The 27,341-nt window shown below is 45.3% G+C and overlaps 1 protein-coding gene across 1 annotated transcript in view; it reads right to left on the reverse strand.

Annotated features, from left to right (window-relative positions):
• LOC123760171 (43 kDa receptor-associated protein of the synapse) overlaps window positions 1-27,341 on the reverse strand; it is a gene marked incomplete at its 5' end in the record, with an annotated part of 183,238 nt that overhangs the window by 38,491 nt on the left and 117,406 nt on the right. The window contains one exon of the mRNA XM_069325620.1: window positions 22,273-22,464. Coding sequence (XP_069181721.1) covers window positions 22,273-22,464 — 192 coding nt within the window. The remainder of the gene's footprint in view (window positions 1-22,272; window positions 22,465-27,341) is intronic.

Raw genomic sequence — 27,341 nt, forward strand, 5'->3', positions numbered from 1 at the left:
GCTGGTGTACCTGGGGATGTGTTAAGCTGGTGTACCTGGGGGTGGGTTAAGCTGGTGTACCTGGGGGTGGGTTAAGCTGGTGTACCTGGGGGTGGGTTAAGCTGGTGTACCTGGGGGTGAGTTAAGCTGGTGTACCTGGGGGTGAGTTAAGCTGGTGTACCTGGGGATGTGTTAAGCTGGTGTACCTGGGGGTGTGTTAAGCTGGTGTACCTGGGGGTGGGTTAAGCTGGTGTACCTGGGGGTGTGTTAAGCTGGTGTACCTGGGGGTGGGTTAAGCTGGTGTAACTGGGGGTGTGTTAAGCTGGTGTACCTGGGGGTGGGTTAAGCTGGTGTACCTGGGTGTGGGTTAAGCTGGTGTACCTGGGGGTGAGTTAAGCTGGTGTACCTGGGGATGTGTTAAGCTGGTGTACCTGGGGGTGTGTTAAGCTGGTGTACCTGGGGGTGTGTTAAGCTGGTGTACCTGGGGGTGTGTTAAGCTGGTGTACCGGGGGGGGGGTGTTAAGCTGGTGTACCTGGGGGTGGGTTAAGCTGGTGTACCTGGGGGTGTGTTAAGCTGGTGTACCTGGGGGTGAGTTAAGCTGGTGTACCTGGGGGTGGGTTAAGCTGGTGTACCTGGGGGTGTGTTAAGCTGGTGTACCTGGGGGTGTGTTAAGCTGGTGTACCTGGGGGTGAGTTAAGCTGGTGTACCTGGGGGTGGGTTAAGCTGGTGTACCTGGGGGTGTGTTAAGATGGTGTACCTGGGGCTGGGTTAAGCTGGTGTACCTGGGGGTGGGTTAAGCTGGTGTACCTGGGGGTGGGTGAAGCTGGTGTACCTGGGGGTGTGTTAAGCTGGTGTACCTGGGGGTGGGTTAAGCTGGTGTACCTGGGGGTGGGTTAAGCTGGTGTACCTGGGGGTGGGTTAAGCTGGTGTACCTGGGGGTGGGTTAAGCTGGTGTACCTGGGGGTGTGTTAAGCTGGTGTACCTGGGGTGGGTTAAGCTGGTGTACCTGGGGGTGGGTTAAGCTGGTGTACCTGGGGGTGAGTTAAGCTGGTGTACCTGGGGGTGGGTTAAGCTGGTGTACCTGGGGGTGGGTTAAGCTGGTGTACCTGGGGGTGGGTTAAGCTGGTGTACCTGGGGGTGTGTTAAGCTGGTGTACCTGGGGGTGTGTTAAGCTGGTGAGCCTGGGGGTGGGTTAAGCTGGTGTACCTGGGGGTGGGTTAAGCTGGTGTACCTGGGGGTGTGTTAAGCTGGTGTACCTGGGGGTGTGTTAAGCTGGTGAGCCTGGGGGTGGGTTAAGCTGGTGTACCTGGGGGTGGGTTAAGCTGGTGTACCTGGGGGTGAGTTAAGCTGGTGTACCTGGGGGTGGGTTAAGCTGGTGTACCTGGGGGTGGGTTAAGCTGGTGTACCTGGGGGTGGGTTAAGCTGGTGTACCTGGGGGTGTGTTAAGCTGGTGTACCTGGGGGTGTGTTAAGCTGGTGAGCCTGGGGGTGGGTTAAGCTGGTGTACCTGGGGGTGAGTTAAGCTGGTGTACCTGGGGGTGGGTTAAGCTGTGTACCTGGGGGTGTGTTAAGCTGGTGTACCTGGGGGTGGGTTAAGCTGGTGTACCTGGGGGTGTGTTAAGATGGTGTACCTGGGGGTAGGTTAAGCTGGTGTACCTGGGGGTGGGTTAAGCTGGTGTACCTGGGGGTGGGTTAAGCTGGTGTACCTGGGGGTGGGTTAAGCTGGTGTACCTGGGGGTGTGTTAAGCTGGTGTACCTGGGGGTGGGTTAAGCTGGTGTACCTGGGGGTGTGTTAAGATGGTGTACCTGGGGGTGGGTTAAGCTGGTGTACCTGGGAGTGGGTTAAGCTGGTGTACCTGGGGGTGGGTTAAGCTGGTGTACCTGGGGGTGGGTTAAGATGGTGTACCTGGGGGTGGGTTAAGCTGGTGTACCTGGGGGTGTGTTAAGCTGGTGTACCTGGGGATGGGTTAAGCTGGTGTACCTGGGGGTGGGTTAAGCTGGTGTACCTGGGGTGGGTTAAGCTGGTGTACCTGGGGGTGTGTTAAGCTGGTGTACCTGGGGGTGGGTAAAGCTGGTGTACCTGGGGGTGTGTTAAGCTGGTGTACCTGGGGGTGGGTTAAGCTGGTGTACCTGGGGGTGTGGTAAGCTGGTGTACCTGGGGGTGAGTTAAGCTGGAGTACCTGGGGGTGTGTTAAGCTGGTGTACCTGGGGGTGAGTTAAGATGGTGTACCTGGGGGTGTGTTAAGCTGGTGTACCTGGGTGTGGGTTAAGCTGGTGTACCTGGGGGTGTGTTAAGCTGGTGTACCGGGGGGGTGTTAAGCTGGTGTACCGGGGGGGGTGTTAAGCTGGTGTACCTGAGGGTGTTTTAAGCTGGTGTACCTGAGGGTGAGTTAAGCTGGTGTACCTGGGGGTGTGTTAAGCTGGTGTACCTGGGGGTGTGTTAAGCTGGTGTACCTGGGGTGTGTTAAGCTGGTGTACCTGGGTGGGTTAAGCTGGTGTACCTGGGTGGGTTAAGCTGGTGTACCTGGGGGTGTGTTAAGCTGGTGTACCTGGGGGTGTGTTAAGCTGGTGTACCTGGGTGGGTTAAGCTGGTGTACCTGGGTGGGTTAAGCTGGTGTACCTGGGGGTGTGTTAAGCTGGTGTACCTGGGGGTGTGTTAAGCTGGTGTACCTGGGGGTGGGTTAAGCTGGTGTACCTGGGGGTGTGTTAAGCTGGTGTACCTGGGGGTGGGTTAAGCTGGTGTACCTGGGGGTGTGTTAAGCTGGTGTACCTGGGGGTGGGTTAAGCTGGTGTACCTGGGGGTGTGTTAAGCTGGTGTACCTGGGGGTGTGTTAAGCTGGTGTACCTGGGGGTGGGTTAAGCTGGTGTAACTGGGGGTGTGTTAAGCTGGTGTACCTGGGGGTGGGTTAAGCTGGTGTACCTGGGGGTGTGTTAAGCTGGTGTACCTGGGGGTGGGTTAAGCTGGTGTAACTGGGGGTGTGTTAAGCTGGTGTACCTGGGGGTGGGTTAAGCTGGTGTACCTGGGTGTGGGTTAAGCTGGTGTACCTGGGGGTGAGTTAAGCTGGTGTACCTGGGAATGTGTTAAGCTGGTGTACCTGGGGGTGGGTTAAGCTGGTGTACCTGGGGGTGGGTTAAGCTGGTGTACCTGGGGGTGGGTTAAGCTGGTGTACCTGGGGGTGAGTTAAGCTGGTGTACCTGGGGGTGAGTTAAGCTGGTGTACCTGGGGATGTGTTAAGCTGGTGTACCTGGGGGTGTGTTAAGCTGGTGTACCTGGGGGTGGGTTAAGCTGGTGTACCTGAGGGTGTGTTAAGCTGGTGTACCTGGGGGTGGGTTAAGCTGGTGTAACTGGGGGTGTGTTAAGCTGGTGTACCTGGGGGTGGGTTAAGCTGGTGTACCTGGGGGTGAGTTAAGCTGGTGTACCGGGGGGGGGGGGTGTTAAGCTGGTGTACCTGGGGGTGTGTTAAGCTGGTGTACCTGAGGGTGAGTTAAGCTGGTGTACCTGGGGGTGTGTTAAGCTGGTGTACCTGGGGGTGTGTTAAGCTGGTGTACCTGGGGTGTGTTAAGCTGGTGTACCTGGGTGGGTTAAGCTGGTGTACCTGGGTGGGTTAAGCTGGTGTACCTGGGGGTGTGTTAAGCTTGTGTACCGGGGGGGGGTTAAGCTGGTGTACCTGGGGGTGTGTTAAGCTGGTGTACCTGGGGGTGTGTTAAGCTGGTGTACCTGGGGTGTGTTAAGCTGGTGTACCTGGGTGGGTTAAGCTGGTGTACCTGGGTGGGTTAAGCTGGTGTACCTAGGGGTGTGTTAAGCTGGTGTACCTGGGGGTGTGTTAAGCTGGTGTACCTGGGGGTGGGTTAAGCTGGTGTACCTGGGGGGGTGTTAAGCTGGTGTACCTGGGGGTGGGTTAAGCTGGTGTACCTGGGGGTGTGTTAAGCTGGTGTACCTGGGGGTGGGTTAAGCTGGTGTACCTGGGGGTGTGTTAAGCTGGTGTACCTGGGGGTGTGTTAAGCTGGTGTACCTGGGGGTGGGTTAAGCTGGTGTACCTGGGGGTGGGTTAAGCTGGTGTACCTGGGGGTGGGTTAAGCTGGTGTACCTGGGGGTGTGTTAAGCTGGTGTACCTGGGGGTGGGTTAAGCTGGTGTAACTGGGGGTGTGTTAAGCTGGTGTACCTGGGGGTGGGTTAAGCTGGTGTACCTGGGAGTGGGTTAAGCTGGTGTACCTGGGGGTGAGTTAAGCTGGTGTACCTGGGGATGTGTTAAGCTGGTGTACCTGGGGGTGGGTTAAGCTGGTGTACCTGGGGGTGGGTTAAGCTGGTGTACCTGGGGGTGGGTTAAGCTGGTGTACCTGGGGGTGAGTTAAGCTGGTGTACCTGGGGGTGAGTTAAGCTGGTGTACCTGGGGATGTGTTAAGCTGGTGTACCTGGGGGTGTGTTAAGCTGGTGTACCTGGGGGTGGGTTAAGCTGGTGTACCTGGGGGTGTGTTAAGCTGGTGTACCTGGGGGTGGGTTAAGCTGGTGTAACTGGGGGTGTGTTAAGCTGGTGTACCTGGGGGTGGGTTAAGCTGGTGTACCTGGGGGTGTGTTAAGCTGGTGTACCTGGGGGTGGGTTAAGCTGGTGTACCTGGGGGTGTGGTAAGCTGGTGTACCTGGGGGTGAGTTAAGCTGGAGTACCTGGGGGTGTGTTAAGCTGGTGTACCTGGGGGTGAGTTAAGATGGTGTACCTGGGGGTGTGTTAAGCTGGTGTACCTGGGTGTGGGTTAAGCTGGTGTACCTGGGGGTGTGTTAAGCTGGTGTACCTGGGGGTGAGTTAAGCTGGTGTACCTGGGGGTGGGTTAAGCTGGTGTACCTGGGGGTGTGTTAAGCTGGTGTACCTGGGGGTGTGTTAAGCTGGTGTACCTGGGGGTGAGTTAAGCTGGTGTACCTGGGGGTGGGTTAAGCTGGTGTACCTGGGGGTGTGTTAAGATGGTGTACCTGGGGCTGGGTTAAGCTGGTGTACCTGGGGGTGGGTTAAGCTGGTGTACCTGGGGGTGGGTTAAGCTGGTGTACCTGGGGGTGTGTTAAGCTGGTGTACCTGGGGGTGGGTTAAGCTGGTGTACCTGGGGGTGGGTTAAGCTGGTGTACCTGGGGGTGGGTTAAGCTGGTGTACCTGGGGGTGGGTTAAGCTGGTGTACCTGGGGGTGTGTTAAGCTGGTGTACCTGGGGTGGGTTAAGCTGGTGTACCTGGGGGTGGGTTAAGCTGGTGTACCTGGGGGTGAGTTAAGCTGGTGTACCTGGGGGTGGGTTAAGCTGGTGTACCTGGGGGTGGGTTAAGCTGGTATACCTGGGGGTGGGTTAAGCTGGTGTACCTGGGGGTGTGTTAAGCTGGTGTACCTGGGGGTGTGTTAAGCTGGTGAGCCTGGGGGTGGGTTAAGCTGGTGTACCTGGGGGTGGGTTAAGCTGGTGTACCTGGGGGTGTGTTAAGCTGGTGTACCTGGGGGTGTGTTAAGCTGGTGTACCTGGGGGTGTGTTAAGCTGGTGAGCCTGGGGGTGGGTTAAGCTGGTATACCTGGGGGTGGGTTAAGCTGGTGTACCTGGGGGTGAGTTAAGCTGGTGTACCTGGGGGTGGGTTAAGCTGGTGTACCTGGGGGTGGGTTAAGCTGGTGTACCTGGGGGTGGGTTAAGCTGGTGTACCTGGGGGTGTGTTAAGCTGGTGTACATGGGGGTGTGTTAAGCTGGTGAGCCTGGGGGTGGGTTAAGCTGGTGTACCTGGGGGTGAGTTAAGCTGGTGTACCTGGGGGTGGGTTAAGCTGGTGTGCCTGGGGGTGTGTTAAGCTGGTGAGCCTGGGGGTGGGTTAAGCTGGTGTACCTGGGGGTGGGTTAAGCTGGTGTACCTGGGGGTGGGTTAAGCTGGTGTACCTGGGGGTGTGTTAAGCTGGTGAGCCTGGGGTGTGTTAAGCTGGTGTGCCTGGGGGTGGGTTAAGCTGGTGTGCCTGGGGGTGGGTTAAGCTGGTGTGCCTGGGGGTGGGTTAAGCTGGTGTACCTGGGGGTGTGTTAAGCTGGTGAGCCTGGGGGTGGGTTAAGCTGGTGTGCCTGGGGGTGGGTTAAGCTGGTGTGCCTGGGGGTGGGTTAAGCTGGTGTGCCTGGGGGTGGGTTAAGCTGGTGTGCCTGGGGGTGGGTTAAGCTGGTGTGCCTGGGGGTGGGTTAAGCTGGTGTGCCTGGGGGTGGGTTAAGCTGGTGTGCCTGGGGGTGGGTTAAGCTGGTGTGCCTGGGGGTGGGTTAAGCTGGTGTGCCTGGGGGTGGGTTAAGCTGGTGTGCCTGGGGGTGTGTTAAGCTGGTGTACCTGGGGCTGGGTTAAGCTGGTGTACCTGGGGGTGGGTTAAGCTGGTGTACCTGGGGGTGAGTTAAGCTGGTGTACCTGGGGGTGGGTTAAGCTGGTGTACCTGGGGGTGTGTTAAGCTGGTGTGCCTGGGGGTGGGTTAAGCTGGTGTACCTGGGGGTGGGTTAAGCTGGTGTACCTGGGGGTGGGTTAAGCTGGTGTACCTGGGGGTGTGTTAAGCTGGTGTACCTGGGGGTGGGTTAAGCTGGTGAGCCTGGGGGTGGGTTGAGCTGGTGTACCTGGGGGTGTGTTAAGCTGGTGTGCCTGGGGGTGGGTTAAGCTGGTGTGCCTGGGGGTGGGTTAAGCTGGAGGGGCAGACTCGCCTCTGGCAGGAGAAGGTGTAGTGTTCAAAGAGGAACAATCAGAGCGAAGGGAAGTGAGCCGAGGCTCCCACATTACTCCCTGTGTATTACGTTCATTCTTGACTTTCAGACGTGAGAGTTAAGTGTCCATTTCTTAGCCCCGCTTTGTGGTCCTGGGTGGAGGCTGGAGACACAGGTGAGGGGGGACCTGTGGTGCTGGTGGAGGCTGGAGACACAGGTGAGGAGGGACCTGTGGTGCTGGTGGAGGCTGGAGACACAGGTGAGGGGGGACCTGTGGTGCTGGTGGAGGCTGGAGACACAGGTGAGGGGGGACCTGTGGTGCTGGTGGAGGCTGGAGACACAGGTGAGGGGGGACCTGTGGTGCTGGTGGAGGCTGGAGACACAGGTGAGGGACCTGTGGTGCTGGTGGAGGCTTGAGACACAGGTGAAGGGGGACCTGTGGTGCTGGTGGAGGCTGGAGACACAGGTGAGAGACCTGTGGTGCTGGTGGAGGCTAGAGACACAGGTGAGGAGGGACCTGTGGTGCTGGTGGAGGCTGGAGACACAGGTGAGGGGGGACCTGTGGTGCTGGTGGAGGCTGGAGACACAGGTGAGGGACCTGTGGTGCTGGTGGAGGCTGGAGACACAGGTGAGGGACCTGTGGTGCTGGTGGAGGCTGGAGACACAGGTGAGGGACCTGTGGTGCTGGTGGAGGCTGGAGACACAGGTGAGGGACCTGTGGTGCTGGTGGGGGCTGGAGACACTGAGGAGGGACCTGTGGTGCTGGTGGAGGCTGGAGACACAGGTGAGGGACCTGTGGTGCTGGTGGAGGGTGGAGACACAGGTGAGGAGGGACCTGTGGTGCTGGTGGAGGCTGGAGACACAGGTGAGGGACCTGTGGTGCTGGTGGAGGGTGGAGACACAGGTGAGGAGGGACCTGTGGTGCTGGTGGAGGCTGGAGACACAGGTGAGGGACCTGTGGTGCTGGTGGAGGCTGGAGACACAGGTGAGGAGGGACCTGTGGTGCTGGTGGAGGCTGGAGACACAGATGAGGAGGGACCTGTGGTGCTGGTGGAGGGTGGAGACACAGGTGAAGGGGGACCTGTGGTGCTGGTGGAGGGTGGAGACACAGGTGAGGGGGGACCTGTGGTGCTGGTGGAGGCTGGAGACACAGGTGAGGAGGGACCTGTGGTGCTGGTGGAGGGTGGAGACACAGGTGAGGGACCTGTGGTGCTGGTGGAGGGTGGAGACACAGGTGAGGGACCTGTGGTGCTGGTGGAGGCTGGAGACACAGGTGAGGGGGAGTAGTAGGGTTGGCGGTCCACAGACGATTTTTTTTTTGGGGGGGAGAGGACCCCTGTGAGTTGTACGACTCACAGACGATTTTTTTTTTGGGGGGAGAGGACCCCTGTGAGTTGTACGACTCACAGACGATTTTTTTTTTGGGGGGGAAAGGACCCCTGTGAGTTGTACGACTCACAGACGATTTTTTTTTTCTGGGAGAAAAATCGTTTGTGAGCCAGGGTTTTTCAGGCGAATTTGGACAGTCACAGATTTTAGAAGTAAGGATTTCTTATGAGAAAAATAATTTCCGAGACTTAGAAGTTTGTTAAGGCCTTATGGGACAAATTCAAGTAACGTATATAGCTCTTTAGGGTTTCCATGAGAACTCTACGGACATATTTTACATGTTTTCAACTTACAAAATCGTCTATGTAAGCCTTAGTTATTCATATAAATTTAGAAAATCACCTGTGTAAGTCATGGTTTTCAAGTCTCGTACCTCACACCCCCCTCCCTCCCTCCCCCCTTACCTCGCAATCTCTCGCGTCACCTTTATTTACCTTACGCCCGGCCAGCCAGACATCGCATACAGGGAACCTCTTATCTTATCTTATCCATAATATCTGGACCGTCCCTCCTCTCTCTCTCTCTCTCTCCTCTTCATATTTCCTTACAACTATTTTCAGAGTTTCAAATAATCATAGAAGTTTATTTATATGTTTATGACCGAATTTGTAAAAGGACCATTTTCAGAGAATATTGTCTTAGATGTTTTGTTAAGGAAAACAGACAACTTATCCATAACATTTAGTTTTATATCCATTTACGGCTATTTCATCTGTAAAGACCAAATTGAACAGAGTCCAGTTTTCTAGCAAATTTCATCAGTGTCCTGTAATCTGTGAAAATTTGACAGAGTCCAGTTCTTGATCGAAATTCATCAGAGTCCAGTTTTCTAGCAAATTCGTCAGAGTCTACTTTGTGAGCAAAATTAGTCAGAGACAGTTTTAAGCTCAAATTTCATCAGAGTCCAGTTTATACCGAAAATTCGCCAGAGTCTACTTTGAGAGCAAATTTCATCAGTGTCCTGTAATCTGTGAAAATGTGACAGAGTCCAGTTCTTGATCGAAATTCATCAGAGTCCAGTTTTCTAGCAAAATTCGCCAGAGTCTACTTTGTGCCAAAATATTCAGAGTCCAGTTCATGATCGAAATTAATCAGAGTCTAATTAAAGACCCAAATTTGGCAGAGACCACATTTTCGCTGCTAGCAGTCCAATCCCCCTAAAATTTTAAACAGTCATATTTCAGACGTAGTAAATAAGATCAAGTCAGTTACAGAGCTCCAGCTCTTGTCCCCCTGTATTTTCATATTTTCTCGATATTCAGCTGCGTTCTCCACATTTTGTCCATGTTTTCTGTGTTCATTCCATGTTCTACAAATGTTCACAGCATGCTCAGTTCAATTCTTTTCACCTGTTTTTTTCTCATTTTTTTCTGTAATCTTTCTCTTAGTCTCATTATGTTCTCTACAAATTCTAGTCATATTTTCTATGTACATCATATGTTCTCTGTATAACTTTTATACTCAATATTCATGTTCTCAATGTTCTAGCTTGTTCTTCACACGTTCAGTGTTCATTCTTTGTATTCCCTATGTTCCTTATCATGTCTTCATATTCTCTATAAGTTCATATTCCCTGCTTGTTCACTCTATTCATCAACTTTTTCTTACATGTTTTCTGTGTTCACCGTATGTTCACTATGTTCATTCCCTTACTTATCCTCATTTTTTTTTATGTTCTTTGTTTCTTCCATTCACTAACTAGTTCTTTGTCAAATAATAGCATCAGCAATACAGTTCCCTCAACAATTTTAGTCACCAAGTTTTATTTTCAAAACTATATCAAAGTAATTCTCGTTGTCAACTTAATAGTTCTACCAACCCCGTTCTTAAACAAATCTACACTTTATTCAGTTCCAAATTTACAAAAGACAAACCTTTCTTGTAACTTCTTAACTAAAAATCTTTCGCCATCAACTGAAACATAGTCACTTTCCTCATTTCTCAACTAACTTATTATCCAATCAACCAAAAATTGTCAAAGGAATCTTTCCAACACTGTTCATAACTAAACTTATTCCCTAGTCATCAGAAAATAACCGTGTTCTTCATGTTTCATTGTCATTTCATAACTAAAAAATCTTTCGCCAATCAACTAAAAAACATAGTCACTTTCCTCATTTCTCAACTAACTTATTATCCAATCAACCAAAAATTGTCAGAAATATCCTCGTTCAACACTGTTCTTAACTAAAACAACCTTTCTCTTAGCTAAAAATTGTCAAAGGAAACTTTTTCAGCACTTTCTTAACAGGCGCTATGTTTCATCAAGAAAAATTGTCAAAGGAAACTTTCCAAAACTGTTCATAACTAGCTTTTATCCATCGTCAATCAACTAAAATAATAACTTTCATCATTTCTTAACTAAACATATTCCCCATTCATCAGAAAATAACCGTGTTCATCATGTTTCATTGTCATTTCTTAACTAAAATTATCCGCCAATCATCAGAAAAAGTCATGTTCATCATGTTTTGTCTTTTGCTCAACTAAAAGTATTCATCGGTCAACTAAAAATAGTTACTTCATCATGTTTCCTTGTCATTTCTTAACTGAAATATCACTTCTCTCATCTGAAAATAGTCAGGAATAACCTCATTCAACACCGTTCTTAACTAAAACAGCCTTTCGCTTAGCTAAAAATTGTCAAAGGATTCTTTTCAGCACTGTTCATAACTAACTTTATCCATCGTCAAGTAAGAAAATATAGTCAAAGATATCTATCATCGTCGTTCTTAACTGACATTTATACTTTGTGGAGCACTAAAATAGTCAAATGTAACTTTTTCAACACTTTCGTAACTAAAATTATATGTCGCTAAGTAAGAAAAATAGTCAAAGGTGCTCTCCGTTACACCAAAGTTACTCTTCGAGAAATCAAAGACACTCTTCAATACATCAAGGACTTACTCAAAGACACCAAAGTTACACTCTAAGACATCCTTCGAGACATCAAAGACTTCCTTAAGACTTCAATGGGACTCTTCCATTCATCAAAGACATTCTCTAAGCCCTCAAAGTTATTCTCAGCACAATCAAAAGTTATTCCAAGACAACAAAAGTTATTCTCAGAACAATCAAAAGTTATTCCAAGACAACAAAAGTCATTCTCAGAGCTATCAAAATTATTCTCGGAGTCATCAAAAGGTATTCTCTAACTCACTTTTGGTCATTAAAGTTAATTTCTATGTTATAAAAGTTTGTCTCAGAGACATCTAAAGTTAATCTTAGAGTTATCAAATGTAATATCTAACTCTCTTTTGTTCATCAAAGTTGATCTCAGAGTTAACAAAGGTAATCTCTAACTCACTCTCGTTCATCAAAGTTGTTTCAAAGACATCAAAGTTATTCAAAGAGCTAACAAAAGTTATTCTCAGAGTCACCTTCGTTCTTCAGAGAAACTTTCCAAAACATCTTTATTCATCAAAGTTATTCTCAGAGGCATAAAAGTCATTCTCAGAGCTATCAAACTTGTTCTCAAAGTCATCAAACTTATTCACAGAGTCATCAAAGTTAATCTAAGACATCATTTTTCATCAAAGATATTCTCTCTAAACCATCAATGTTCTTCTCTAAGACATAAAAGTTATTCTCAGAGTCACCTTCGTTCGTCAGAGAAACTTTCAAAACATCTTTGTTCATCAAACTTGTTTTCAAAGTCATCAAAAGTTAATCTAAGACATCTTCTTTCATCAAAGTTATTTTCAGAGACATCTAAAGTTATTCTCAGAGCTATCAAACTTGTTCTCAGAGTCATCAAATGTTATTCTCGAAGTCATCAAAGTTATTTTCAGAGACATCTAAAGTTAATTTCTATGTTATAAAGTTATTCTCAGAGACATCTAAAGTTAATCTTGGTCATCAAAGTTGTTCTCTAAACATCAATGTTGTTCTCCAAGACATCAAAGATGTTCTCAAAATCATAAAAGTTATTCCCAGAGCTATCAAAGTTAATCTCAGAGTTATCCAAAGATATTCTCATGTCCACAAAAGTTATTCCAAGAGACGTCAAAGTTGTTTCAAAGACATCAAAGTTAATCTCAGAGTTATCCAAAGACATTCTCAGAGACATCTAAAGTTATTCTCTAAGACATCAAAGTTGTTCTAAGAGTTATCAAAAGTTATTCTCAGTCATGATATGTTATTCTCTAACTCACTTCCATTCATCAAAGACATTCTCTAAGTCCTGAAAGTTATTCTCTAAGACAACAAAGTCTTTCTCAGAGCTACCAAAGATGTTCTCTAAATCATAAAAGTTAATCTTAACTCACCTTCGTTCATTAGAGAAACTTTCCAATCCATATTCGTTGACCAGAGTTATTCTCAGAGTCATCAAAGCGATCTCTAATTCATCTTCGTTCTCCAAAGTTGTTCTCTAAGACACCTTCATTCATCAAAGAAACTCTCCTTCTTCCATCATGTTATTCTTTAAGACATCTTCAGTCATAAAATTTTCTCTCCAAAATGTAACTAGTTCAGCTTTTCATACCAAACCTGCATTTCTGTTAAAACATATTTTCTTAGTTGCTTTACCCTAAAACTGTTCTCTGAACTACACTGTTCAAACCTACGTAACCTATCCTCTCCACCCAATGTTACTTAGTTAACGTAACGTTCCTAAACCTAGCTTTACCTATCCTAACATACCTTACCTTACCTTCCCTATCTTACCTAACTTTACCTATCCTAACATAACTTACCTTACCTTCCCTAACTTAACCTAACTTTACCTATCCTAACTTAACTTGCCTTTCATAACCTAACTTTACCTATCCTAACATAACTTACCTTACCTTCCCTAACTTAACCTAACTTTACCTATCCTAACATAACTTACCTTACCTTCCCTAACTTAACCTAACTTTACCTATCCTAACTTAACTTGCCTTTCATAACCTAACTTTACCTATCCTAACATAACTTACCTTACCTTCCCTATCTTACCTAACTTTACCTATCCTAACATAACTTACCTTACCTTCCCTAACTTAACCTAACTTTACCTATCCTAACTTAACTTACCTTTCATAACCTAACTTTACCTAACATAACTTACCTTACCTTCCCTAACTTAACCTAACTTTACCTATCCTAACTTAACTTACCTAACTTATTCTGCTTAACATAACTTACCTTACCTTCCCTATCTTACCTAACTTTACCTATCCTATCCTAACCTAACTTGTCTTACCTAACTTAATCTTACTTTCCCAAACTGATGTATCCTAACTTATCTAGTCCAACCAGACATGATCTAACTTAAGTATTCCTTCTTGTCTTTTGTGTTTCGTCAATCATTGTCTCATTCATTTACTCATTTCAAGGGATAATTTCTCAAATGGACGTTTTTGCATTTCAAGTGTTATTTTGTTTAAGATTGGGTATTTAACCATTTCAAAGGATTTTTGTTATATATGGGAACTTACTCGTTTCAAGGGCTAATTTCTCAAATGGTCATTTTTGCAGATCAAGGGTTATTTGTTAAAGTTCATCAAGTTGCCCATAAGTTGTATTAGTAGGTTCTATCTTATGTTCTTATTTCCCAACCCCTTAACCTAACCTCTTGTAATCTTAGTGTATTTAGTAGGTTCTATCTTGTGTTCTTATTCCCCAACCCTTTAACCTAACCTTTCAGATGTAGTTTGTTGAATATATTATCCTTTTCCTAACCTTTCAGATGTAGTTTGTTGAATATATTATCCTTTTCCTAACCTTTCAGATGTAGTTTTTGTTTCTCCTTTTTGTATATTTTTACCCAAACCATCTTTCCTTCTTTACTTTGATTCTCCTACTCCTTCTAACCCTCCTTTTCTATCTCTCTCCCTTATTCTCTCTCTTCCTCCCCCTCTCTCTCCCTCATTTGCTCAAATGCTCTCTTGTTTCTCAAATTCAAGTCTTATTGCTCCCATTCTCACACCCTCATTCTCATTCACTTAGTTTTTCTTTTTCTCAATTCAAGTCTTAGTGCTCCCATGCCCACACTCTCTCTCATTCTCTCTTCTTTGGTCCCATTTTCTTCCGCCCCCTCTCTCTTACTCCTTGCTCTTTTTTCATGCTCTCACTCCCTTGAGCTCTTGTTTCTCAATTTCAAGTCTTAGTAGATCTGATTCTTTACTATTGTAATTTTATTATTACTATGATAAAGAATGAACTTATATGTGAAAACAAAGTAAAGAAGGAAAGAAGGTTAAGTGGGATGGTGGGTTTGGGTAAAAATATACAAAAAGGAGAAACAAAACTACATCTGAAAGGTTAGGAAAAGGATAATATATTCAACAAACTACATCTGAAAGGTTAGGTTAAAGGGTTGGGGAATAAGAACATAAGATAGAACCTACTAAATACACTAAGATTACAAGAGGTTAGGTTAAGGGGTTGGGGAATAAGAACATAAGATAGAACCTACTAATACAACTTATGGGCAACTTGATGAACTTTAACAAATAACCCTTGATCTGCAAAAATGACCATTTGAGAAATTAGCCCTTGAAACGAGTAAGTTCCCATATATAACAAAAATCCTTTGAAATGGTTAAATACCCAATCTTAAACAAAATAACACTTGAAATGCAAAAACGTCCATTTGAGAAATTATCCCTTGAAATGAGTAAATGAATGAGACAATGATTGACGAAACACAAAAGACAAGAAGGAATACTTAAGTTAGATCATGTCTGGTTGGACTAGATAAGTTAGGATACATCAGTTTGGGAAAGTAAGATTAAGTTAGGTAAGACAAGTTAGGTTAGGATAGGATAGGTAAAGTTAGGTAAGATAGGGAAGGTAAGGTAAGTTATGTTAAGCAGAATAAGTTAGGTAAGTTAAGTTAGGATAGGTAAAGTTAGGTTAAGTTAGGGAAGGTAAGGTAAGTTATGTTAGGTAAAGTTAGGTTATGAAAGGTAAGTTAAGTTAGGATAGGTAAAGTTAGGTTAAGTTAGGGAAGGTAAGGTAAGTTATGTTAGGATAGGTAAAGTTAGGTAAGATAGGGAAGGTAAGGTAAGTTATGTTAGGATAGGTAAAGTTAGGTTATGAAAGGCAAGTTAAGTTAGGATAGGTAAAGTTAGGTTAAGTTAGGGAAGGTAAGGTAAGTTATGTTAGGATAGGTAAAGTTAGGTTAAGTTAGGGAAGGTAAGGTAAGTTATGTTAGGATAGGTAAAGTTAGGTTATGAAAGGCAAGTTAAGTTAGGATAGGTAAAGTTAGGTTAAGTTAGGGAAGGTAAGGTAAGTTATGTTAGGATAGGTAAAGTTAGGTAAGATAGGGAAGGTAAGGTAAGGTATGTTAGGATAGGTAAAGCTAGGTTTAGGAACGTTACGTTAACTAAGTAACATTGGGTGGAGAGGATAGGTTACGTAGGTTTGAACAGTGTAGTTCAGAGAACAGTTTTAGGGTAAAGCAACTAAGAAAATATGTTTTAACAGAAATGCAGGTTTGGTATGAAAAGCTGAACTAGTTACATTTTGGAGAGAAAATTTTATGACTGAAGATGTCTTAAAGAATAACATGATGGAAGAAGGAGAGTTTCTTTGATGAATGAAGGTGTCTTAGAGAACAACTTTGGAGAACGAAGATGAATTAGAGATCGCTTTGATGACTCAGAGAATAACTCTGGTCAACGAATATGGATTGGAAAGTTTCTCTAATGAACGAAGGTGAGTTAAGATTAACTTTTATGATTTAGAGAACATCTTTGGTAGCTCTGAGAAAGACTTTGTTGTCTTAGAGAATAACTTTCAGGACTTAGAGAATGTCTTTGATGAATGGAAGTGAGTTAGAGAATAACATATCATGACTGAGAATAACTTTTGATAACTCTTAGAACAACTTTGATGTCTTAGAGAATAACTTTAGATGTCTCTGAGAATGTCTTTGGATAACTCTGAGATTAACTTTGATGTCTTTGAAACAACTTTGACGTCTCTTGGAATAACTTTTGTGGACATGAGAATATCTTTGGATAACTCTGAGATTAACTTTGATAGCTCTGGGAATAACTTTTATGATTTTGAGAACATCTTTGATGTCTTGGAGAACAACATTGATGTTTAGAGAACAACTTTGATGACCAAGATTAACTTTAGATGTCTCTGAGAATAACTTTATAACATAGAAATTAACTTTAGATGTCTCTGAAAATAACTTTGATGACTTCGAGAATAACATTTGATGACTCTGAGAACAAGTTTGATAGCTCTGAGAATAACTTTAGATGTCTCTGAAAATAACTTTGATGAAAGAAGATGTCTTAGATTAACTTTTGATGACTTTGAAAACAAGTTTGATGAACAAAGATGTTTTGAAAGTTTCTCTGACGAACGAAGGTGACTCTGAGAATAACTTTTATGTCTTAGAGAAGAACATTGATGGTTTAGAGAGAATATCTTTGATGAAAAATGATGTCTTAGATTAACTTTGATGACTCTGTGAATAAGTTTGATGACTTTGAGAACAAGTTTGATAGCTCTGAGAATGACTTTTATGCCTCTGAGAATAACTTTGATGAATAAAGATGTTTTGGAAAGTTTCTCTGAAGAACGAAGGTGACTCTGAGAATAACTTTTGTTAGCTCTTTGAATAACTTTGATGTCTTTGAAACAACTTTGATGAACGAGAGTGAGTTAGAGATTACCTTTGTTAACTCTGAGATCAACTTTGATGAACAAAAGAGAGTTAGATATTACATTTGATAACTCTAAGATTAACTTTAGATGTCTCTGAGACAAACTTTTATAACATAGAAATTAACTTTAATGACCAAAAGTGAGTTAGAGAATACCTTTTGATGACTCCGAGAATAATTTTGATAGCTCTGAGAATGACTTTTGTTGTCTTGGAATAACTTTTGATTGTTCTGAGAATAACTTTTGTTGTCTTGGAATAACTTTTGATTGTGCTGAGAATAACTTTGAGGGCTTAGAGAATGTCTTTGATGAATGGAAGAGTCCCATTGAAGTCTTAAGGAAGTCTTTGATGTCTCGAAGGATGTCTTAGAGTGTAACTTTGGTGTCTTTGAGTAAGTCCTTGATGTATTGAAGAGTGTCTTTGATTTCTCGAAGAGTAACTTTGGTGTAACGGAGAGCACCTTTGACTATTTTTCTTACTTAGCGACATATAATTTTAGTTACGAAAGTGTTGAAAAAGTTACATTTGACTATTTTAGTGCTCCACAAAGTATAAATGTCAGTTAAGAACGACGATGATAGATATCTTTGACTATATTTTCTTACTTGACGATGGATAAAGTTAGTTATGAACAGTGCTGAAAAGAATCCTTTGACAATTTTTAGCTAAGCGAAAGGCTGTTTTAGTTAAGAACGGTGTTGAATGAGGTTATTCCTGACTATTTTCAGATGAGAGAAGTGATATTTCAGTTAAGAAATGACAAGGAAACATGATGAAGTAACTATTTTTAGTTGACCGATGAATACTTTTAGTTGAGCAAAAGACAAAACATGATGAACATGACTTTTTCTGATGATTGGCGGATAATTTTAGTTAAGAAATGACAATGAAACATGATGAACACGGTTATTTTCTGATGAATGGGGAATATGTTTAGTTAAGAAATGATGAAAGTTATTATTTTAGTTGATTGACGATGGATAAAAGCTAGTTATGAACAGTTTTGGAAAGTTTCCTTTGACAATTTTTCTTGATGAAACATAGCGCCTGTTAAGAAAGTGCTGAAAAAGTTTCCTTTGACAATTTTTAGCTAAGAGAAAGGTTGTTTTAGTTAAGAACAGTGTTGAACGAGGATATTTCTGACAATTTTTGGTTGATTGGATAATAAGTTAGTTGAGAAATGAGGAAAGTGACTATGTTTTTTAGTTGATTGGCGAAAGATTTTTTAGTTATGAAATGACAATGAAACATGAAGAACACGGTTATTTTCTGATGACTAGGGAATAAGTTTAGTTATGAACAGTGTTGGAAAGATTCCTTTGACAATTTTTGGTTGATTGGATAATAAGTTAGTTGAGAAATGAGGAAAGTGACTATGTTTCAGTTGATGGCGAAAGATTTTTAGTTAAGAAGTTACAAGAAAGGTTTGTCTTTTGTAAATTTGGAACTGAATAAAGTGTAGATTTGTTTAAGAACGGGGTTGGTAGAACTATTAAGTTGACAACGAGAATTACTTTGATATAGTTTTGAAAATAAAACTTGGTGACTAAAATTGTTGAGGGAACTGTATTGCTGATGCTATTATTTGACAAAGAACTAGTTAGTGAATGGAAGAAACAAAGAACATAAAAAAAAATGAGGATAAGTAAGGGAATGAACATAGTGAACATACGGTGAACACAGAAAACATGTAAGAAAAAGTTGATGAATAGAGTGAACAAGCAGGGAATATGAACTTATAGAGAATATGAAGACATGATAAGGAACATAGGGAATACAAAGAATGAACACTGAACGTGTGAAGAACAAGCTAGAACATTGAGAACATGAATATTGAGTATAAAAGTTATACAGAGAACATATGATGTACATAGAAAATATGACTAGAATTTGTAGAGAACATAATGAGACTAAGAGAAAGATTACAGAAAAAAATGAGAAAAAAACAGGTGAAAAGAATTGAACTGAGCATGCTGTGAACATTTGTAGAACATGGAATGAACACAGAAAACATGGACAAAATGTGGAGAACGCAGCTGAATATCGAGAAAATATGAAAATACAGGGGGACAAGAGCTGGAGCTCTGTAACTGACTTGATCTTATTTACTACGTCTGAAATATGACTGTTTAAAATTTTAGGGGGATTGGACTGCTAGCAGCGAAAATGTGGTCTCTGCCAAATTTGGGTCTTTAATTAGACTCTGATTAATTTCGATCATGAACTGGACTCTGAATATTTTGGCACAAAGTAGACTCTGGCGAATTTTGCTAGAAAACTGGACTCTGATGAATTTCGATCAAGAACTGGACTCTGTCACATTTTCACAGATTACAGGACACTGATGAAATTTGCTCTCAAAGTAGACTCTGGCGAATTTTCGGTATAAACTGGACTCTGATGAAATTTGAGCTTAAAACTGTCTCTGACTAATTTTGCTCACAAAGTAGACTCTGACGAATTTGCTAGAAAACTGGACTCTGATGAATTTCGATCAAGAACTGGACTCTGTCAAATTTTCACAGATTACAGGACACTGATGAAATTTGCTAGAAAACTGGACTCTGTTCAATTTGGTCTTTACAGATGAAATAGCCGTAAATGGATATAAAACTAAATGTTATGGATAAGTTGTCTGTTTTCCTTAACAAAACATCTAAGACAATATTCTCTGAAAATGGTCCTTTTACAAATTCGGTCATAAACATATAAATAAACTTCTATGATTATTTGAAACTCTGAAAATAGTTGTAAGGAAATATGAAGAGGAGAGAGAGAGAGAGAGAGGAGGGACGGTCCAGATATTATGGATAAGATAAGATAAGAGGTTCCCTGTATGCGATGTCTGGCTGGCCGGGCGTAAGGTAAATAAAGGTGACGCGAGAGATTGCGAGGTAAGGGGGGAGGGAGGGAGGGGGGTGTGAGGTACGAGACTTGAAAACCATGACTTACACAGGTGATTTTCTAAATTTATATGAATAACTAAGGCTTACATAGACGATTTTGTAAGTTGAAAACATGTAAAATATGTCCGTAGAGTTCTCATGGAAACCCTAAAGAGCTATATACGTTACTTGAATTTGTCCCATAAGGCCTTAACAAACTTCTAAGTCTCGGAAATTATTTTTCTCATAAGAAATCCTTACTTCTAAAATCTGTGACTGTCCAAATTCGCCTGAAAAACCCTGGCTCACAAACGATTTTTCTCCCAGAAAAAAAAAATCGTCTGTGAGTCGTACAACTCACAGGGGTCCTTTCCCCCCAAAAAAAAAAATCGTCTGTGAGTCGTACAACTCACAGGGGTCCTCTCCCCCCCAAAAAAAAATCGTCTGTGAGTCGTACAACTCACAGGGGTCCTCTCCCCCCAAAAAAAAAAATCGTCTGTGGACCGCCAACCCTACTACTAGGGGGGACCTGTGGTGCTGGTGGAGGCTGGAGACACAGGTGAGGGGGGACCTGTGGTGCTGGTGGAGGCTGGAGACACAGGTGAGGGGGGACCTGTGGTGCTGGCAACAACTCATCACCAGCCATCTGGGAGTTGTCATTCCTAAATGATGCTGCAGCTGTCATAAGGGAGAGACAAGACCAGAGGTAACTTACCCTATACCCGAGGCAAGATGGGCAGCTTACCTTACACCCGAGGCAGCAGTGGCAGCTTACCCTACACCCGAGGCAGCAGTAGCAGCTTACCCTACACCCGAGGCAGCAGTGGCAGCTTACCTTACACCCGAGGCAGCAGTGGCAGCTTACCTTACACCCGAGGCAGCAATAGCAGCTTACCTTACACCCGAGGCAGTAGTGGCACCTTACCTTACACCCGAGGCAGCAGTGGCAGCTTACCTTACACCCGAGGCAGCAGTGGCAGCTTACCCTACACCCGAGGCAGCAGTAGCAGCTTACCCTACACCCGAGGCAGCAGTAGCAGCTTACCCTACACCCGAGGCAGCAGTAGCAGCTTACCTTACACCCGAGGCGGCAGTAGCAGCTTACCTTACACCCGAGGAAGTAGTGGCCGCTTACCTTACACCCGAGGCAGCAGTAGCAGCTTACCCTACACCCGAGGCAGCAGTGGCAACTTACCTTACACCCGAGGCAGCAGTAGCAGCTTACCCTACACCCGAGGCAGTAGTGGCAGCTTACCTTACACCCGAGGCAGCAGTGGGAGCTTACCTTACACTTGAGGCAGCAGTGGGAGCTTACCTTACACTTGAGGCAGCAGTGGCAGCTTACCTTACACTTGAGGCAGCAGTGCCAGCTTACCTTACACTTGAGGCAGCAGTGGCAGCTTACCTTACACCCGAGGCAGCAGTGGCAGCTTACCCTACACCCGAGGCAGCAGTAGCAGCTTACCTTACACCCGAGGCAGCAATAGCAGCTTACCTTAAAACTTGAGGCAGCAGTGGCAGCTTACCTTACACCCGAGGCAGCAGTGGCAGCTTACCTTACACCCGATGCAGCAGTGGCAGCTTATCTTACACCCGAGGCAGCAATAGCAGCTTACCTTAAACTTGAGGCAGCAGTAGCAGCTTACCTTACACCCGAGGCAGCTTACCCTACACCCGAGGCAGCTTACCTTACACCCGAGGCAGCAGTAGCAGCTTACCTTACACCCGAGGCAGCAGTAGCAGCTTACCTTACACCCAAGGCAGCAGTGGCAACTTACCTTACACCCAAGGCAGCAGTAGCAGCTTACCTTACACCCGAGGCAGCAGTAGCAGCTTACCTTACACCCAAGGCAGCAGTGGCAACTTACCTTACACCCAAGGCAGCAGTGGCAACTTACCTTACACCCAAGGCAGCAGTAGCAGCTTACCTTACACCCGAGGCAGCTTACCCTACACCCGAGGCAGCAGTGGCAGCTTACCTTACACCCGAGGCAGCTTACCCTACACCCAAGGCAGCAGTAGCAGCTTACCTTACACCCGAGGCAGCTTACCCTACACCCGAGGCAGCAGTGGCAGCTTACCTTACACCCGAGGCAGCTTACCCTACATCCGAGGCAGCAGTGGCAGCTTACCTTACACCCGAGGCAGCTTACCCTACACCCGAGGCAGCAGTGGCAGCTTACCTTACACCCGAGGCAGCTTACCCTACACCCGAGGCAGCAGTAGCAGCTTACCCTACACCCGAGGCAGCAGTAGCAGCTTACCTTACACCCGAGGCAGCAGTAGCAGCTTACCTTACACCCAAGGCAGCAGTGGCAGCTTACCTTACACCCGAGGCAGCTTACCCTACACCCGAGGCAGCAGTGGCAGCTTACCTTACACCCGAGGCAGCTTACCCTACACCCGAGGCAGCAGTGGCAGCTTACCTTACACCCGAGGCAGCTTACCCTACACCCGAGGCAGCAGTGGCAGCTTACCTTACACCCGAGGCAGCTTACCCTACACCCAAGGCAGCAGTGGCAGCTTACCTTACACCCGAGGCAGCTTACCCTACACCCAAGGCAGCAGTGGCAGCTTACCTTACACCCGAGGCAGCTTACCCTACACCCGAGGCAGCAGTGGCAGCTTACCTTACACCCGAGGCAGCTTACCCTACACCCGAGGCAGCAGTGGCAGCTTACCTTACACCCGAGGCAGCTTACCCTACACCCGAGGCAGCAGTGGCAGCTTACCTTACACCCGAGCGAAGAAGCCAAATCAATGACTTTGTTGTTTATTTCCAAGGGTCGACAGTCACAAATCTTGGACTGTCGTCGCATGAGGCCGAGCGTCTTGGCCATACCATTCAGGGCCATGAGCTGGCCGTAGCGGTCCTCAAGGTGGACCATGAGCTGCATGCTGGCCTCGTAGCGCTTATATGCTCGCTGAAACACACTCAAAATTAGTACACTTTCTCGGAATATAATCTGTACTATAACATAGAATGTCTGTCTGTTTCTTCAAAGTTGGAGGCGAGACGTTTAGGATAAGTCTCACCCAATTGGCAGAGGGAATGGTCTGGGGTTATAGGATAAACATTGGCAGGTTCGGGTCCCCGTAATTCAAAAGGGAACAGCGTGCCAGAGTCACATTCATACCCCCCAGTAGTGGAATATGTGACTAGAACCGGACGTGCACATCTGGGCAGGTGTACCAGGTCGTGTGGTTCTAGTCACAGGAGGTGTTCGAGAGGGGGGGGGGTGTCGCGTGGTTCTAGTCACAGGAGGTGTGCGAGAGGGGGGGGGGGGTCGCGTGGTTCTAGTCACAGGAGGTGTGCGAGAGGGGGGGGGGGGGTCGCGTGGTTCTAGTCACAGGAGGTGTGCGAGAGGGGGGGGGGGGGGTTGCGCGGTGCTAGTCACAAGGGTGCTGGTGTGTAAGATGAAAGTGTATGTGTTGTTAGCGTAGACTTAAGCAGCATATGTAGCTCTACTTGCTAAAAGCATTGAATGTGGTCTTGTTATCTCTATAACTAAATCCAGAGTTCTCCATCCCCAAGAGAAAACTCATGTCCCTATAGCTTTCAAGGTCAACAACCAGAACATTGAAACGTGTGGGCAGCACAAATACCTTGGAGTTGGTATTAACAGTGACATTGTAAATGGTCTACACCGTAGGTTAAAAGAAAGACTAAAACCATTGAGAACACTTACTGGTAAGAATATTGGTATCAATATTAAATATGCTAGACTATTCTATATGATGTTTGTTAGATCTCTCGTTGATTATAATGCTCTGCACTTAATTAATTTCCCCTCCTCTGTGTTGGACAATCTTGAAGTAGTACAGAATGAGGCCATGAGGATAATTCTTGGTGCCCCAAGATGCACAAGAATCATCAACATGAGGGAAGAACTCAAGCTTCCAACCATACTAGAGAGAATAATGCAAGTCAACACCACCTTTTGCCTTAAAGTCATGAGAGACCCTACATCTCCTGCATTGCTCAGAGACAAATTATTTAGTGCTGTTAACACCCTTTTGACTGGTGCCGACATACCAACTCACTCCTTTTATGATAATTGGCTGAGCAACAATGCTTACAATCTCATTAAACTTAACATTCCTTTTAAGTGCAATCTACCTGTCTCTGATATACCTCTTTATCTGTACCCCACCATTCAAGTATGATACACACCTGTCACCAAGAAAGATAATGAGAATCTTGCTCTTCTCAAAGCTGTCACACTTGAAACAATTGCCTCCTCCATCGAGAGTTTAAGATCTCACGAGCACTGTGTCTACACCGACGGATCAGTCCAATCCTCTACTGGACGGACTGCAGCAGCATGTAGGTTTTATAGAAATAATATTTGCACAAAGACTGTCAGTGTCAGGTTAAACAACTGGCTGACCTCCACACAAGCAGAACTAGCAGCATTATACCTAGCTACCAGTACATTAAAAAACATTGGAGGAGGAATAATATTTTGTGATTCAAAGTCTGCTCTTCAAGCAAACGAAAACTTCTCTTGGAAGATCGACAGAAAGAACCTCATACTCCCAATTATAAATGACCTAATTGATGCACAGAGTAAAGGGTTTCGAATTTCCTTTGTATGGATACCTTCGCACATAAATATAACCCATCATAATGAGACAGACATTGCAGCCAAATTAGCGTGTAACAAGTTTGAAGTTGAATTAGATCTAGGTATCCCCATCTCTGCTGTCAAAACTGTATTGGTCCAAACACTCAGATCTGATAGGAAAGAACTTACTGACTCCCAACGACCTGAAAGTACTAGTATAAATAGCTATGATTTGTTCAGATCTGAAGCCTATATCTATGGGCAGCACAAAACGTCCACTAGACTGTGCGACACTGTGGTTGCAAGGATCAGGTTGGGTTACCGTTACCTGTGGCAGGTGGCTGCAGGTGACGGGTCTCCCAATCCTGAGCACTCCAGTTGTGAACTCTGTGAGCAGGAACTACGGCACGATCTCCAGCACAACATCACTGAATGCCCAGTTATTAGACCTTTCAGACCAGTTGGCATGAGGTACCTGGAGCTCTGCAATTACTTTATTCACTTTCGTATTCTTGAAGATATCCTCACAGTGTACCCAAAATTTGCCAGTGCAGGCTACTAAACATATGGCCCTGTATGACTAACCATCCTGCGAGATGGGGGACTTTTATTACCACTGCTATCTTATTCAATCTTGTGTTGATGATATCCTCAAAATACATCCGGAGTCTGCCAGTGCAGACTGCTTATCACATGCCTCTGTATGACTAACCATCCTGTGTGATGGGGATTTTTTAGCATCACCTAGTTAGCTTTTTTGACACACTGTACTCCACTTCATATAGTCTAGGGTAGCTGCACAAATGCAGATGTACCTCATATATTAATAAAAAAAAAGTTAAAAGTTGTTAGATCTCTCGTTGATTATAATGCTTTGCACTTAATTAATTTCCCCTCCTCTGTGTTGGACAATCTTGAAGTAGTACAGAATGAAGCCATGAGGATAATTCTTGGTGCCCCGAGATGCACAAGAATCATCAACATGAGGGAAGAACTGAAGCTTCCAACCATACTAGAGAGAATCATGCAAGTCAACATGACCTTTTGCCTTAAAGTCATGAGAGACCCTACATCTCCTGCATTGCTCAGAGACAAATTATTTAGTGCTGTTAACACCCTATTGACAGGTGCCGACATACCAACTCACTCCTTTTATGATAAATGGCTGAGCAACAGTACCTACAATCTCATTAAACTCAACATTCCTTTTAAGTACAATCTACCTGTCTCTGTTATTCCTCTTTGTCTGTATCCCACCATTCAAGTATCATACACACCTGTCACCAAGAAAAGCGATGAGAATCTTGCTCTTCTCTAAGCTGTCACACTCGAAACAATTGATTCCTCCATCGAGAATTTAAGATCTCACGAGCATTATGTCCGCTTTGGCCCCTGGTTCCCCTTCTTCGTAAACCTGTCCTTGAATCTTGTTCTTTAGATTTCTGCACTCATCTCCGACTTCCCTATAATGATCCCTTCTCTCTCTCTGAACTTTGATCAGCCCTGGCTCTCTGCGGTTCTACGGCGGCGGGCTCTGATGGCATTCATTATGAGATGCTTCCCTTTCTCCCTCCGTGCACGTCTCAATATTTACTGAGTGTGTATAATCGGATCTGGGAGTCGTCGTCAGTCCCCGAGGACTGGCTCGATGCTGTTGTCCTCCCTGTTTGAAAACCAGGGTCTCTGGGGATTTCCCCTAAGGACTTTCGCCCTATTGCCCTCACGATTAGTGACTGCAAACTCTTTGAACGTATGGTTAACGTTCGTCTGATGTGGTTCTTAGAACACTATCGCCACCTAACCCCTTCTCAATTTGGTTTCCACAAGTGCCGCAGCACAACAGATGTCCTGGTGAAATTGGAGGTCTATATTCGTACTGCTTTTACTGCAAAGATCTTCGTTGTTGCCGTCCTTTTTGACCTGGAAAAGGCTTATGACACCACTTGGCGATATCATATTCTATCCCAGCTTCATTCTTTTGGCCTTCGTGGTCATCTCCCTCTCTTTCTCCCCAGCTTCCTCTCTCGTCGTTCTTTTCAGGAGAGGCTTGGTACTGCTCTCTCTGCCTCTTTTCAGCAATACGAAGGTGTACCCCAAGCGTGTTCTGAGCACTACTCTTTTTCTGGTTGCCCTCAATGGTCTTCTTTCCTCTCTTCCTTCTGACGTCTTCTCTGCTCTCTATGTCGACGATCATGCCCTTTGCTGTCGGGGTGATGATTCGCCTCTCCTTCAATGCTGGCTTCAACTTGTGATTGATGCCGTGTCGTCTTGGGCCACCGATCATGGCTTCAGGTTCTCTACATCTAAGACTTGTGCTATGACTTTTACTCAGAAACGTGTCATTCTTCGTCTATCTTTGTCGCTTTATTGTCACCTCATTGTGTACAAGGATTCCGCTAAGCTTTTGGGGCTGATTTTTGACACTCATTTGTTTTGGTCGCCCCCTATCTCTTACCTCCGAGAGGAATGCTCTAAGGCAAGTACCCTCCTTCAGGTGTTGTCCCATACTTCTTGGGGAGCGGATAGGTGCACTCTCCTTGCTTTACATTCCTCTCTCGTCCTGTCTAAACTTGATTATGGTTGCCCTGCTTACTCGTCTGCTTCTCCTTCTACTCTTCATCGTCTTGATGCTTTGCACCATACTGGGTTACGCCTCAGTTCTGGTGCCTTTCGTTCGACTCCCGATCTCAGCTTGTATGTTGACACTGGCTTCCTATCTCTCCAGAACCCCCGTGATCGCTACTGTCTTCGCTATCTTGTGCAGTCCTTGCAGCATCCTTCCTCTCGCTTGTCATGCTTTAACTTTTACCCCTCCTGCGGTTCCTGTTCCTCTTCACCACCTCCCTCTTTCTGTCCGGTTATCTCGCTTACAGGATTCTCTTTCAGTTCGTATTTCTAATATTTCTCCTCATGTTATTCCTTCTTTGCCCCCGTGGAGAGTCCCCCTTCCGAAGTTTTGTTGATCCTTAACTCACGTCACTAAAGCTTTTACTCCTCCTATGGTCCTGAAATGCCTTTTCCTTGAGCACTTTTCTTCACACTCCAGCTCCGTTTCCATCTTCACCGTCTGCAGACGGTGTAGGCTACTCTGTTGGTTTTCCTGACAGCACTTATATGTGTCGCTTACCCCCGGAGACTAGTATCTTCACAGCGGAACTTTATGCTATTCTCTACACTCCTCGTCTCTTTCTTTCTTGTTATCAATCTTCCTTTGTAGTTGTCGTTGACTCTCG

This window comes from Procambarus clarkii, chromosome 16 (assembly GCF_040958095.1).
Source record: "Procambarus clarkii isolate CNS0578487 chromosome 16, FALCON_Pclarkii_2.0, whole genome shotgun sequence".
NCBI classification, from domain to species: domain Eukaryota; kingdom Metazoa; phylum Arthropoda; class Malacostraca; order Decapoda; family Cambaridae; genus Procambarus; species Procambarus clarkii.